The 12,712-nt window shown below is 32.8% G+C and overlaps 1 protein-coding gene across 1 annotated transcript; it reads right to left on the bottom strand.

The window, feature by feature from the left end:
* Positions 1-1,055: 1,055 nt before the first annotated feature.
* On the bottom strand, positions 1,056-12,609 carry LOC148620680 (E3 ubiquitin-protein ligase RNF115-like). The gene is made up of 9 exons (XM_088574378.1): positions 12,490-12,609; positions 11,094-11,149; positions 9,901-9,961; positions 8,709-8,917; positions 7,914-7,964; positions 6,834-6,912; positions 5,802-5,895; positions 4,692-4,807; positions 1,056-3,358 (listed from the first exon to the last, which is right to left on the bottom strand). Exons 1-9 carry the CDS (start codon positions 12,571-12,573, stop codon positions 3,215-3,217), a joined length of 894 nt encoding a protein of 297 aa, XP_088430504.1. The 5' UTR covers positions 12,574-12,609; the 3' UTR covers positions 1,056-3,214.
* Between the last annotated feature and the right edge of the window lie 103 nt (positions 12,610-12,712).

Genomic DNA, 12,712 nt, shown 5'->3' with positions numbered 1-12,712 from the left:
ATAAAAAATTGCTGAAAAAGGGAGGACATTAAGAGGACATTAAATATACAAAATCTATAACATCTAAGTTTTTTGGACCTACGGTGTTTACGCTATTAATACATATCTGTACACGGTCTCATATTTGATGCATGAAAATGATAACTAATCCCGAGAGCAGTTTCACAAAAGAACCAAAGAACTGTTAGCATTGGGGTTTTTGATTCTTGAGAAAATTGTAGCATAAACAAAATTTATAAAAATTACATGATGTAAAATAAAACTATGACCATACATTTGCATTTCCCATATAATTTAGAACTGTGTTTGCATTTAATGCTTCTTGACACAATACTGCAAGAACTTCATTTCCTTAATGCTAATTTATAACTAAACAACCAAAAAGGGGGTCTCTAAAATCTTCAGTTCATCTGAAGACTAGATCATAGTTTTATTTGCAGAAACAATACACTATTACTGAGCTTCGTCATGCCAGAAGCATATTTAGAGGTTATAAAAGATTATTGAATGATATAAAAAGAATTACACTTGGACTATATTTTTGTGTAGTGTTCACAGTAGGAAATTTCCAGACATGAACCACCGACACAAGGTATTTTGATAAATCAAAAACCAAAAAAAATCCAGCCTACACTCACTAGAAAACTTCTGAAGTTTGATCGTCACCAGTTGCTGGCATATTAAGAATAATCATCTTCTTTCGTGTAAATGATACCTTCATTTACTACCAAACATAAATAATGCTTTATCAAACCCATTTAACGAAGAGTATTTACAAGTGTAGTGTACACAAACGGACGGACGTGGTGATTCTTATATACCCATACACTTAGGATATTTGGACACTTTCTATGACCGCCTAACTAGTTTAATGAAAAGAAACATGTAATTCTTTTTAAAAGTAAATATGTTCCTGTAGGATTAAATTGTATACAAAAGGTCGACTGAAGCAAAACCAATTCACTAGGAACAGACTGATTGGCAGACGGACCAGTGAAAAAAACAAGAGGCACCTTTAGCAACTAGTACAATAAACAATAACATACACATCAAGGTACTGTCATATAAAAAGTTTTTTTTTATTTTCAAATGGTAACATAAAATCAGCAATTAAATAAAATATTAAATACACGTCTTATGTTTGAAAGCTAAGGACGAACTAAATTCATGAAAAAATTCATACCATGCAGCTATATCCTCTATGACCTTTCCTCGATTTTCAACTTTCAATCACACACAAACTGGCAATGCGTCATTACGGAAAACAGCACCGAACTTCTTATGGACCAAGACTTGTTTGAATGACTTTTAAATGCATACAGAGATTCAATCATCACATCAAATATTATCATACCAATGACCTATAATAATACTTATATACTTGTTTCAATAATAACACAAACTGATTTATATTTTTTTTTATACTTTTTCTAAAAAAAATGCCATTTCTTTCAACATCATTCATACTTACTTATACAGCCATACCCATGAATCCTAAAACACATGTACGGTAGAAGGCGTAACAGCTAAAAACTGGGAAGGAACTCATATTTCGACATTTGTGGCATATATCACAATTACAGTAAATAAAATCTATCCCTCTGCCCGTTAGTAATCAGTAAACAAATTCTAATGGTTTGAAAATCTCTTTCTAGGGACCAACACGAAGTTGATGTCGATGTCGTGCTAGGTATACCCTCACTCATACAGGAGGTTGGTATTGGAGAATAAAAATTCCTTACAACATATGTCAAATCTATATAAAGCCTCACAGAATTTGAAATATCAATCCATCTAGTGGGAATTGAAATTTTTGTGACGAAAATTTCTCGGTCATTCCATACAGTGAAAAATAGCAAAGCGCAAGAAAAAAGTTGATATTCAGACGGCACAAGAAGTCGCTTACATACGCTCCAGGTATATAATGCCACACCCCAAATTTGCAATCCACCCATTAGGAGTCGCAGTAATTGGGAGAGAAATACGGATGACTTGAATGACGATGGACTGAATGACGTACTGACAGACAAGATGATTCCAATACGTGAGGGTTTAAAAAGTTTGTCACGTTTTTTCTTGTGCTCCTAATCCTGGAGTAACATCTGACTGGTAAACTTAAGCTAATTACCTACGTGTTAAAAGTGAGAGGTGGAAAGTACAAAAATCACATTTAAAGGATGTTCATCATAAAATAGCTGAAAACATAGAGAAAAGCTCTATACCAAACCTAAACCTGAGGCATGTAAAAAGTACAAAAAACAGTGGCAGATCCAGAGGGAGGGTTCCGGGGTTGGACCCTCCTTTTTTGGAATTCATGCAAAATTTTGACAAAAATGAGCAAATAATAGTCTGTGATCTCCTTTATCAGAGCCTTCGGATTCACCCATGCAGATAGATACAAAGGTAATTCAACTTCTGTTAAAACTATAAAAATATTCATCTAAAAAAGTGTATAGGTTTGTGTGGACAAAACAATGTTTATGTAGTTAAAATATTTTTTTTCTGCATGAAACCAGTTTAAGTGAGTTTCTCATCTGTCAGTCATACCTTGGAATTATTCGTTCTTAAAGTTGTAAGTTTGACTTTATTAGTACTGAACTGAATTCCCTGAATCACATATGCCACTAACTATAGAAAATATTACTGAATCAAGAAAATTGATATCAGTAAAATAAAGTACTGGTAGGTTCACAACCTCAAATGTTCTTTACCCTTAGCAACTCTATCATAAGAAAACCAGTACATTTTTTCACTAAAAAATCACATTTATGAATTATGAAAGTAATAAAATATTTTAGAGAGCCAATTTTTTTCATAGTTACAATGTAAAGCAAGTGTAACAGTAAAATCTGTCTAAACCAACCCCCTTTTTTTGTTTAGGATTCGTTTGGTTTAGGCAAATGTTCACTTTACCCAAGTACAGAATGCATTGCAACTGACATATATGGACTTCAAAATATGTCTTCCAAAAAGATTTTAGTTCACACAGGGTTTGGATTACACAGTTTTCACAGTATTTCTGTTTTGGCCTGACCCCATTTTGGGTTAAATATTCGAGTACCTTATCTGATGATATAAAATGTTGGCAATTGACTCAATGCATCCAAATATCACATATCTTCCTGGATAAGAAGGAGAAAATCAGAAAAAAATGAAGAAAAAAAAACACAAGACATTTTTCAAAGAACAATACACATTGCATAAAACACACAATTCATGAGTCATCATCATCATTTTGTTGTGTATTATTATTTTGGGATATACTATTGTCTATTAAATCAACAGGTGTAGGGAAATTGTCTTGTAATGAAGAATCTATACCATTTAAATCTTTTCTACAAACAGGACAAGTACCATGCTGAAATAGAAAGGAAAACATATGAGCAGAAAATCTGCTATGGTCTAAGATTGATTGCTTGATTGATTATGGTTTAAACTCCTATGGCAGATATTTCTAACATTCAAGAGAAAAACAACTCAAAAATCAAACAGACCCTGCTTTGTACTAGATTGTCATGCTGAGTCTGATCTTTATCATGCTAGTTCACAGTGGCAACAGCCCCATAAGGGCATGCTAGCCAACTCAAGACATGTTGTTATGAGTATGAGCCAGCCAGACATCACTCTTTCCCCTAAATGCCTTGTGCATGGCAGAAAAGCAGTGATTACCAATTCTGAAGTCTTTGCTGTGACTAAGTCAGGCATCAAACTCACGACCTCCCACACTTGATGTGAGAACAATGTCTGAAGATCACTGAGGTGGCAGGTCTTACATGCATGAGTTTACAGTAACCAGATCATACTTAGCTGTATAGGCATACCCTATTTGTGTTTACACCAAAATGGAAAAAAAAATGGTAAAAGTCAATGATGCTTTGATAATGGATAAACATGTCAGAACACAAATTAAATACCCAATGAATTTTATGGGCTTACCCGAAGAAAAAAAAACCTCTAAAAAAACCATTTTTTTTTGTCTTATGAATATTTTTACTCAACATGAATATACTCATTCCCGTTTTTGAGGGTTTAAGCTTTGTAACTCTGACACCGAATTTAGAAAGGGGGGGGGGTTTTAAAAAACCACACATACAAATGGAGTTGAAGTCCCATGAAAATAAACATTCTACCAAAAATTATTATAATCCCTAAAATGCATTTTTGAGTCTTTGTACAACATCTCCTCAGACCATAAATGTGTGTTGAAAGATAGGGGTAGGTACACATAAATCAATAAGTAGACTAATTGTGAAAGATTACAATGATTAAAACACAATCACTAGTGTAGCCTTAGTCAAATCAATGTGGAAGTCTTTCGTAGCACAGAAAAGGGGGAGGGATGTATACTACAAGCACATGAAAGCCTTGGCTTCTTAAAATACATTTTAACCACACCACTGGCACCACATTGTCACTTAAATTTAAGACATAAAAATTATTAAACTGGCAACTGCCATTTAAAGGAAGCAAGCACAGTTCTTAAATCTTAGAGTTTGTAGAAAATAAATGAAACAATATTTCAACAATTAAAGGCCCACCATCTCTCGTTTTATTATGTGTCGATATCAAACATATTACTCAACCCAAAATCAATTTTGTGGTATAGGTTTTGGGTTTTGGTATCGTTGAAACCACCAAGACAGTCTTTAAATTTCATCTAAACATTTTTACAGTCCATATTTTACACTTACCATTTCTAACCATTTAACAATACAATCCATGTGATAATGATGATCACATGGTAATCTTTTTGCTTTTTCATCTAAATTAAAATCTTCAAAACATATGGCACACTGTGCTCCTTTATCTGAAATAAAAATATAAATTAAACTGAATGTGCTGTCATGTTATGTATACCCCACTCACATGGCAATCTCACCATACAGGAGGTTGATAATGGAAGACACCAGAATTTCTTCCAATAAAGCCACATACTAAATTCTAAATCAATCTTTCAATTAAGAATCAAGATATTAAGAATCTAACACCACTGATAGTGCAGGACTGAAAAATCTCAGGCACCCAAGGGTAAGATTTTAAGCTCTCTAAGAAGGCTCTGAAGAGTTGATGAACATTGAAATCTTACCTGAGGGTGTCTGGGATTTCCCACTTTTGTCTTTTTCTGGCATTGCCAGATTCTTTTTCTTCCTTTAAAAAGGAGTATGCCAATGCAGATTGTCCTAGTTGTGGAAATTCCTTTGTATTTACAAGTAACAAGGTGTAATAAAACGTCTTAATGTGATGTCCCCAAGTTGCATGTTGAAAGAATTCTCACATGGTTAAATTTATCCTTGTCTTTTCATGGCATTTAGACATCCCCTCACCTGAGTCCATATCATGGCATTTAAACACTCCCTCATCTGAGTCCATATCATGGCATATTGACAATCCCTCACCCGAGTCCATATCATGGCATTTAAACACTCACCCGAGTCCATATCACGGCATTTAACACTCCCTGACGTGAGTCCACATTATGGCATTTAGACACACACCTGAGTCCATATCATGGTATTTAGACACTTGCTCACCTCAGTCCATATCATGGTATTTAGACATTCCCTCACCTCAATCCATATCATGGTATTTAAACACTCGCTCACCTGAGTCCATATCATATGGTATTTAGACACTTGATCACCTGAGTCCATATCATGGTATTTAGACACTCACCTGAGTCCGTATCACGGTATTTAGACACTCACCTGAGTCCGTATCACGGTATTTAGACACTCACCTGAGTCCATATCATGGTATTTAGACCCTCACCTGAGTCCATATCATGGTATTTAGACACTCACCTACTTGAGTCTGTGATATAACAACATCAGGTAATGAATCTATTTTACTTTTTTCTGCAGGTGCAGGACCTGATCCTTCTAACTGATTCAACAGCTGAAATTTAGTCAATAGAAAATGAACAACAAATTATCAAGAAGTACATGTAGTAAGAATAGGTTTTATTCCACTCAAATACATTACTTAGATTTTTTATACAAAAAATCAACATTCAGTTATCAACAATTCACATGTTAAATGTAAGCACATTTGTATAAAAAACAAACTAACCCCAATTGAAACAACTGTCACGTTAATTAAAGATAACCAAGTTCTTGTATAGATCAATGTAACCTATCTTAACTGAGATAATCTGGGATCCAATGGCAGATCTGATTTAAAAATTTGTCTTCCTCTTTTGTTGGCAAATATTTTAAAGTTTGTTTATTACTCTGGCACAAAATAACTAATAATGAACTAATTCCTCTTTCACAATTTCTGGATTCAAACTTGGAGCCACAATTATTTCAGAAAAGACAGTTAGTAGGAATGCATTCCATAGAAAGTTGATCTGATATTGACAGACAATAATTTCATTACAAATTTATAATGTAAAAAAAGGGACACAATTCCTGAACAGTAAAAAAAATATACATCATAACTGACCGTGAACTGCATTTTATGTGTTAAAATTAAAGTAGGTATATGCTATTTTTTGTCATCCCAAAAGCATAAAAAGTGATATATGAATGATCATGACAGGGTTCCACATTAACTTTGCACTGACTTGTCCAAAAGTTAAAAACTGCTAGCCCAAATTTTGCTATATTAGTGTTGTAGGTACCTTACTATGACATCAACAATAATCAAATGTTCTTCTTAAATTCGATACATAACACCGTTTTTACTTGCTTGATCTGACAAGCAAAGTGCTTTTTCACTTGTCTGAAAAGCACATTTATTTGTCCCAAGCAATGGAACAACCTTTATTGGCGAACCCTACATGAGGACCATTATATACCTCTAACCAGCCATATGGAGGTATATTGACCTACCTGTGTAACTATGTTGTCCAATCCATGAACACCCCAAGCATAATCTCCAGGGTTACCATGCATCAGTGGTATAAAATTTCTGGAACAAAATTAAATTAACCCATACATTAAATTGCATTGATGTTATCTTTAAAAAAAAACTTTGTGGAATATGGCAGATGAAAGTTAGGCATTTTTTTTAAAATGCAGCTTGATCATAAAATTGAAAAAAAAAAGATTTAAAAAATATTCCAAATCACTTTGATTGCAAATCAACTGGTTCAAAATAATAAAAAATGGTAATGTGGTTGCATAAGGTAAAAGGGGTGTTTCAAAGAGGGACTACTGCACTAGTTATTTGTCAAAAAATACTAATAAAATTAACAATACCTATTATAAACACAAGTAAAACATAAAGAGGCTTCACAGAGGGGTGGAACTGGCAAAAAGAAAATAATTATGAACAGGGATTATTTTACAAACAAAGTGAAAAATTGGCAATATCGTAAGTAAATATACAGTAAAAAAGAATTGAAATGGTAAAATGCGGACTTGAAGTCAAATTCAGCTAAAAAGTGGAAAAAAATCATCCCTGTATGAACAAGATCACTCAGCCAACTAGGTTTTTATATATAGACATTTACTGACAGAATTAAAGTGGAACAGTTTTTCTTGACTACAAAAGGTCTTTCCTTCCTCACAGTATTGGTTTTATGTAACTACTTGTAAAGCGTGTCAATAAAGTGTGACAATCTTACCACTAAACGCCAAGCCTTCTTCTAACGGTTAACAGTAATGTTATGAGTCATTGATTCATATAGAGAAAAAAACGACACATTTGGAAGATAGTTTTAATGAAAATAAAACTTTCAAAGTTCAGGGTCATAACTGTGGCAAACCAAATGAAAACTTGACGATAAAATGACATATGGGGACACCTAATGACATATAAACACTTAGAGGAATGTTTTACCTTACAGTTTAAACACACAAGTATACAAATTTACATCACTTCAAAAAAGCACCAATAAATATGTACACATAGAAAAATATACATTGTACATTTACAATCGGCTGATAAAACAGACCAGTTCTACTTACAATGCTGGACCATGTGCTCCCATTAATCTGTCAACAAACATCTGTAACAGTCTGAGAAAAGAGAAACATTTATATATGATGACATTAAACCATGTGTATGTAATATGACATAATATAAAGTGAGACTAACTGTTAGTAATATGACATGGGATCATGTGTAAATAGTATCATGACATGAGACCAAATGTAAGTCATGTGATATGAGATCATATGTAAGTAATATGACATGAGATCATGTGTAAATAATGATGTGAGACCATGTGTAAATAATAAGACATTAGAACATGTGTAAATACTATAATATAATTCCATGTGTAAATAATAACATAACACCATGTGTAAGTAATATGACATGAGAACATGTGTAAATAATATGTGATATAATATTGACTTTCATAGGTGATTATTTGTTGAGTCCTACAGTTTTGCTTGTCGTGAAATTCTATACACTGCAGGTTCTAAGTCTTCACAGTTGTAACTCCAAATTAACATTTTCAATGCTTTCTTTACAAATAAACATGATTTTGGTCATTGTCAAAAAAGTGAAAATTGAGAGAAAAATAGAATTAGAAGGGCAAAGTATTGAAAAACACTGTTTTCTGCCTGATCGGACAATACCAGTAACTTTCAGATAAAAACACAGGAATTCCTATTTAAAAAGGGAGAAAATTGTGTTTGCTTTTAATAACTGTTAATTATAGGCATATATATCAAATGTCCATTAACATTAATTTCACTGGCCTAGGATGTTGGACTTGTGACTAATTCAAAGACAGTTTTATTGTATAAAATTACCCTTGAAGCTGAGGAGCTTGTCTGTTCTGGTGTCTATTTCTAGTTCTGACATGTATTCTGGTAAAAGGCATAGGCCCAGAATTGAGCATTTCCCCTGGACCTTCATCTGTGTCTGTACCATCTTCAGAACTGGTAGATCGTGTAGGTCGGTCTTGACTTACTCCTGACACTTGTTGTTGAAAATTTTCTAAGAAGGCTCTGCCCCATAACTGTGAATAAATAGAAAATAAAAAGTAATTTCTGTCTGAGGTATTAAGCTCGAGTCCATTTATAAAACAAATTGTTCACATGAACCAAACCCTATCAAATCTACATAAAACAAAAATCTAATGATCAACTCTACAACATTTTTATAAAATGACAATATGAAGCATTTGCAAGCTTTTCATTATCATCCTGTGTAAGAATCAGGCAATGGGTGGCACATTATTATTATCAATTTAATCTTTTTGCCTCAAATATATTCAATACATCTTGTAGAAAACAACAGAAAAGAAATTTAAATTTATCCTGAAGCTTCTGTGACGTAGATTTTTTTTACTGCTTAAATTGGGAAAAAGTGCAAGAAAGTTTCCCCACATTTTTCCATAAGGCATTTCCACTACATCTGACATATCAATATCTTAAAAAGGTAAACTTTATAAACAATTTAATGGTTATTTCTGGAATAAGGTATTAAGACTTAAATACAATAAAATCTCTGCAAGTTTTTTCCTTCAAGTACCACACCTTTACACAATTTGCCTGATATTTAGACATAGAAGTACTTAAGATACATGTAATTCAGATTAACTCAACACATCTAGGGGCAAGATGACCTACATAATCAGCAGATTAAAATATCACTAGTTCAGATGAACTTGGACATGATTTATTAAATTCAACAAAAAGCCTAAATTGCAATATTGAAAGAAAACGTGGTAAAAAAGTTATGAAGGTGGATCAGACCAAATGACTCAGAATTTAATTTTGGTATAAAACCATGTTACATGTAGTTTGGGAGGGGAGCATTTCAGATTTCACCTGTCTCATATTATTAGCATTCTAATTTATCACTTTTTGTGGCTTTAATGTGCAAACATACATACATTGTACATGTATCAAACATTTAACTATTGACAGTTAAATATTTTGCAAATTATTATAAAATGTAACTTGTGACAAAAAGTTCATATCAAGATGTCTACAATACCTCAGCAAAATTTGAAGCTGGATCTATAATTTCTTGAGGTGAACTACTTCTTGGTGATTCACTGAAAGAATAATTTGAATACAACAGTCATTCATCAAGTATCTCTAAATGTAGGTCTTAGTAACAAATTGGCACTTAACAGCTGAATAGGCAGTCCATTTTATTTGTAATTGAAATTCCATTCAAAATTACAGGTAAATGTATACTGAAAACCATTAAAAAATACACTAAATTTATTTTATGAATTTATAAATGTCAATGACAGTGTATACAATTAAGTTGTATTAGCTTGTCAGATTTCTCATGTTGTGAAATGGAACTTTTCAGATCTTTCAAATATAAATGAATAATTACAAATACTCAAATATGACATAATTTGATTGAAAAGACTAGTCACTGAAACATACAAATAACCCATAACTTTTAAGGCCAAATAAAAAAAAATGTGTGTTTCTTGTAATCCTACCCACCCCATTTTTTTTCAGCTAGGATTATAAAATAGTGTACCTTAAAGTCATTTTGTCATTTCTGATACATTCTTCCATAAGCACTTTTAGAATGCTTTTCCCATTAAGTCAAAGTAAAGAAAGTTAAAGAAAAATCCCTACCTACCTACCTGATTTTGTTCAAAGGTGTAACAGGAAACAACTATATACATATATATTTTTTTTGACTAAGCACTAGAAATACAATTGTTGAGTCAGAAGTCAGCAACTGAACAGGTATCTTATATGAAGCAGGAACGAATCATCTTTCCAGAGCACCTAGGTTAACTCCTAATTTTTAGTGGGGTTTGTTCTATATCTGAGTGTACTTTACAGTTATTTTGCATTGGGCATGTAGATTTTGCTTGTTGTACATGTACAGTGTACAGACTTTACAAAGATTTCTGACTTGTCTGACTGGAACCAAATTTGACCTTTTTCTCCTAGAAAACTTCAAAAAGCACTCAAAAACTTCAAAATTTTGTGTCCGAAATGTTATCTGACATTACTGTCTGACCAACAGTATTTCATAATGACAGAGTGTATGTTGTTTTTAGGTATTCCTGAGGTTGTTTTGTCAAATGACTTCCCTTGGTTTGTGACTTAATTATTGATACTTCTTCAGATCTAAATTCAAAGATTGAATGTGAGTGATTTATGTTGTCATTGTACAATAAATGTATGCTTTAATTATGGATAGTTACATACTCTGTTTCCACTATTTCTTCTATGAAGCCATTTTCACATTTTGGACATGTATAATCCTGAAAATATACAAGGAAGTTTAATTACTCATTCATGTAGTAATACATTTCTGGAATTTTTTTCATTACTTCTATTAAAGAATATGAAACTAAACCAGATATGTACATACATGTATATAAATTTAATATGCAAAATTCCATTATTTGGGTATCATTATGTACTGGTCGAGAAGTAGTTCTTGTTGGCAAATAATTCTCCTTTGGTTCTTTTCTGTCAGACCAGTCAATTATCAATACCCAAGTTTTCGGACAAAACATTCTACAGATTGCTGACATTTTGCTCTAAATCATTAACTTTCATTCATTGTTATTGAAAAATAAAATTTTGTAAAGCAGAATGGCAAGAATTGTTTCTCTCTAGTAGTTTATTCCCAGGCTTTAACACTTCCTTATGTTTCAAATCTTATATAATCTTCGATTTGATTATGCCAATAAGGGGTATACTATAATGCTCATCAATGACACATACATCTTGGGTACATTGTGTGCAAGTCTCATCATGTGACTCTGTGGTTCCAAGAGAATGAGTTCTTATTTAACATTCAAATGAGATTTGTCATTTACAGAGCACCAAGATCAGTATTAAGAGCTTAACATCTTTCTGCATAAAAATACTGATAAAATGTCAAAGGTTTAGTTCTATGTGTTTAAAAAGTAATACATGGAAGATTTTACATTGTAATGCAGTGTTATGGAAGTAAACAATAATGTCATGGGATTGTGCATACAATTCTGAATAATATTGTGTTTTTATGCTTTAAGGAACTGCCTGCTATGCTTGAAATTAACAGTTTTCACAGTCAAGCAGTAGTGCGAGGTCCAAGGCTTGTCAAAACAAAGGTGGGCCTGTAAAGTTACATGTAACTACTACAGGCCAACAGTCACTATATAAAAAAAATCTGAAAAATATATTTAGGGCCTGTAAAGTTAGTTGACTGAATTGGTGGTAGACCAATATGAATTGTCTATGACAAATCATGCAGGTCTACACTAACTTCCAGTAATTTTATATACACTCAACAGAAAATTTCATAAACATTTGCTGTACAATCAATGTACACAGTACAGTGTATGTGATGAAATAAATCGTTTCTAACACTGTGCCAAGCCATTACCGACCACTATCACATTAACCAAGACCAAGTATTTCAACAGGTTTTGATTTGTGTTCTTTCCAGGCGAGGATGCTGGTCATATTAGATATGTACATGTAACTAACTGAAAATACATGTACGAAGTACCAGGAATGTCAATTAAAAATTATTGATTATGTCGTTATTCTCTTGATCAGGAAAGTTGGTTTCACTTTTTGTGTAAGAAACATATTATGGGATGCTAACTGGTAACTTTGGGTCTATTTCTTCTGTGCAAGAATGGCAGTAAAACTTAGATAATGGAGCAGTGTTTACTGCAGCTTCGGCCATTTCACTTTAGCAAATGACGTCATAAATTGGGTCCCTAAAACGTTTCGGAAGAGATATGTCTAAAAATCACTTTTTGTACAAGAACAATAACGCACAACAAAGGACGTATGCTATCCATACAAATTTAGTCCCCTTTCTG

The sequence above is a fragment of the Perna viridis genome, chromosome 3 (genome assembly GCF_037379345.1).
Source record: "Perna viridis isolate PV_CMFRI_1.1 ecotype Kerala chromosome 3, ASM3737934v1, whole genome shotgun sequence".
Taxonomy (NCBI): domain Eukaryota; kingdom Metazoa; phylum Mollusca; class Bivalvia; order Mytilida; family Mytilidae; genus Perna; species Perna viridis.
Note: the sequence above shows the minus strand (reverse complement) of the source record. Positions and strands in the feature narration are given on the sequence as shown.